This window comes from Meleagris gallopavo, chromosome 4, assembly GCF_000146605.3.
Source record: "Meleagris gallopavo isolate NT-WF06-2002-E0010 breed Aviagen turkey brand Nicholas breeding stock chromosome 4, Turkey_5.1, whole genome shotgun sequence".
NCBI lineage: Eukaryota > Metazoa > Chordata > Aves > Galliformes > Phasianidae > Meleagris > Meleagris gallopavo.
In genome coordinates, this window is record NC_015014.2 from 11,044,973 (window position 1) to 11,048,466 (window position 3,494).

General features: G+C 35.9%; 1 protein-coding gene across 2 annotated transcripts in view; it reads right to left on the reverse strand.

Moving 5' to 3' along the window:
- Window positions 1–3,494, reverse strand: part of SLC10A7 (solute carrier family 10 member 7) — a 147,809-nt gene that overhangs the window by 38,881 nt on the left and 105,434 nt on the right. Inside the window, exon 6 of one of the 2 annotated variants that reach the window (XM_031553019.1) lies at window positions 38–154. The exons of the other annotated variant lie outside the window; for it this stretch is intronic. Coding sequence (XP_031408879.1) covers window positions 38–154 — 117 coding nt within the window. The remainder of the gene's footprint in view (window positions 1–37; window positions 155–3,494) is intronic. 2 annotated transcript variants of the gene reach the window in all.

The window sequence follows — 3,494 nt, forward strand, 5'->3', positions numbered from 1 at the left end:
TTTTTTTAAGGTGACGATGTATATTTAAAAGACATACCTGTCCAATAATAAGGGGGACTACAACAGTCATAAACAGCTGCGAGAATATAGACGTAAAAGGCACAGAGGAGGATGATCCAAAGCTACAAAATAAAAATATGCCATTAATATTCAACTTTTTCTTAGTATCTGCAAATATACAGTTATCACGCATTCATATACTTTTATTATATGCATAAAAACTTGGAAGCATGTGCATGCATATTTAATTATAAAGTCCTAATAAGGCATTTGGTATTCCACAGTAACAAAAGTAAAACAATTCCTGGTTGATTATGTGGCAACGTAAAGGAATAGTTCCATCAATATTCATTTTATTGAAAACCTACTACATGCATCTGCAAAGTAAATCATATTAGTGTTCGTACGATGACAGTCTAAAAAGACAGAGAGTGAACATCTTTCTAACTAAGCTGTTAGCTCAGCAAACCTTAGTATTTATACACGTAGCAAGCAACAAAAAGATAGCGGCTGTTTTCAGAATAAAAATAGTAGTAATAAAAAATAATAGCGAAGATATTTAGCCTTTACTTCGATAACAATACCAAAGATATATCTACTGAAAGCACATAGCTATTCTTTCACCATGACAACAATGGGCTTTGTCTTCAGATATGTGATCTCTTCATTACTATTTTAAATACTAGAAGTATTTTATTCTTTAAGATGCAAGCAGAAAAGGTGAACCAAACAAAGTTGAACAAATTTCTACAACTACAGAATGCTTAGGAAAATATTCACTCCTTTTTCTCTTATTCCATACTAGGTCATTTAAAAGTTTCAAGCAACTTAGTTTAACATTCCTTTAACAGTAATGGAATATACATTAAGAAAGACAGAGCAAGACAACTGAAAATAGCATTGTCAGAGCTTCCACAGGCAACTGTTTGCTTCAGAAGTAGAGCAAATGACATTGAATAGCGAATTTTGCAGACTCACATCATTCTGTATCTTGCACATCACTTTAACAAATGTCAAAATGATGGCAGAATTCAGATTTTTTTCTAAATGACGTTATCTCCTAAAACATTCTCACATACATTACTCTTATGAACTACATTCTGATTGCATTACACTTTTCACACATCCACCATTGAAAGCTACCTGCAGGCATGATAGACAAGGTGATCATAGAGTGGGACCAGATGAAGTCTATTCTAAACATACTCCATCACTTTTTTTCATATGTCCCTTTCTGAATATACTTCAGGTAGAGAACTTTGGACAAAGCATAGGTGAGACAGCTACATGTTTCCTATGTGTTACTTTAACAGGCAACATGAGGTGAGATTCAGTTTGGCCATTTAATAAATTAGAGCATCTCACCCACTTTGTTTGCAACCCCATCACCTCCAATTCCAACAACACGGGCACAGCAGACGGCTGGAGGGGAGCAGGAGATGACATCCTCACAAGGTTATCCCGTCCCCAAAGGAAATGGGGGCTTTCTGCACGATCCCTTGCAGAGAGCAGAGCTTCAAAATGCCATCACACCACACTTACGGTCATCTCCTTGTTTTAATCCTTATAAGAAGCTTCTGAAATTTTAAAAGGTTGATAGTTTTTCAAACTGTAGATTTTTTTATTTTTTATTTTTTTTGCTATGAGCTGAGGAGTTAAAAGCATTACTTACTGGGTATTCAAAGAAGCTTTTTCAAGTGAAAGTGAAGATTTTTAAACTTTAAAATCTGCCTGAGTCACAGAGGAGAGAATCTATCTAAGCCATCCACATGCCAGGCCCGTTTGCACAGCTTCATGAAACCGTGACGCTTTGACAGTGGCTCTTGTGTATTTTTATGAAAACACAGATTGCACTTCTCTGACTGTTTTAAAGTTTTATGCTTAGTGGGTGTGTAGTCAAGAAAGAAAAGCTGTTTAACAATACAACACACTGCTGAAAAAGGCAACTAGTCAAACCACAATGGCCTTGCCAATTATTATTATTTTTTTTAATATTACTTCAAATATAGCATCTTCAAGTCGTCGTGGATTCATAAGCACTTAATATGTAGAAGAATTTATTCAATTAGTTTTTATACAGCTAGAAATTGAATTACAGATACTGAGGTGTGATACTAGAGGAAATCATTCACATCACAGCAAATCAATTTTTCTAGGAGAAATACAATTATTCAAAGAAATAATCTTCTACATCAAGGTGTGATTCACCGCCTTCTGAATTTCAGCCCACCAACTCGGCCTTGCTGTCACCTGGACGAGCAAAAGACTATCTATCATAGATATTTCAGGTAACTGTCGTGTCCTGACTACATTTTAACTAACGCAAATATTCACCAATCAGTCCATAATGTCAAAGCAAATAAATGATTCATTAATTCTCATTTCTCCCAGAGGAGGTGAGCTCCTCAGGCACACCTGGTTCGTAGGAACAACTCTCCTCCTGAAGAAAAGGTCCAATTTTGTTGCTTCTAACATGACTCCTTCCTCTCCAGGACAATCCTATGACCATATCAATTTTGATCCTGCTTCAGGAAAATAATTGAGAATCACGTTACTCTGCATCTCCAGCACCTTCATGAGTTTCTAAAGCACTGAATAGAGCTACATTCTTTCTTGGGTCCTTTAGAGGTTCTGATACTCAGAAGAAAAAGACTTCATTAGTCAGATCTGGGCAAACAGATGATAACCACAACGAATCACACATGCATAGGGATCTGCAGGTAACAGACGCAGAACTTGAGCACAACTGCCTCAACATCTGCAGTAAGCAGACTCATCAGCTCACCTATGTAAATGTCCACGGAATCTCATGCACCGCTCATGTTTCAAACTAACTTTGAACCCAGCCAGTTAGGAATTTGGCATTTCAGGAACAGAGGAAACAGTTTATAATGATTCTGATCAAACCAGAAACGTTTGATCCACAAATGTACATACATACATCCACAAGTGTAAATATTCTGTCTGAATGAATATCTGTATTTTACTTATGCTTTGGTTGGATCAAGCTAACTTCTGTACTCTGTCTGCCATCATGAAACAAAGCACAAACAAAACTAAACTCAAACACATAGATCTGCACTGCACAAAGATCAGCACCGTGTTAAAGTATCTGACTTGGCTGCCCTCCTTCTATAATGACATCCATGTCTAAATATCAAGTTGTCTTCATAGGGAAAAAAAAAATATTGAAGCCCTGTATGAACAGATATAGAAACAGCACAGATTCAAGCTACTGATTTATAGATTTATAGAAAAGAATCTGCTTGGAATCTCCCAAGGAAATATAATGTATTATTTTATCAAAAACTGATCAAAAATTTTCGTGCCAGCACATTGTAAAAAGCACTTCTCTATGTTTATTGCAAAAACATTTTTAAAGAGAAGTTTGATTTTTGTAAAGCAAAGGTCACATTCTATACTGCATAGCAGCATGTCAGTGAAAGGTTTAGTAATGAATGGAGGGCTGTCTGAATAAATACTCAAAAAAATTA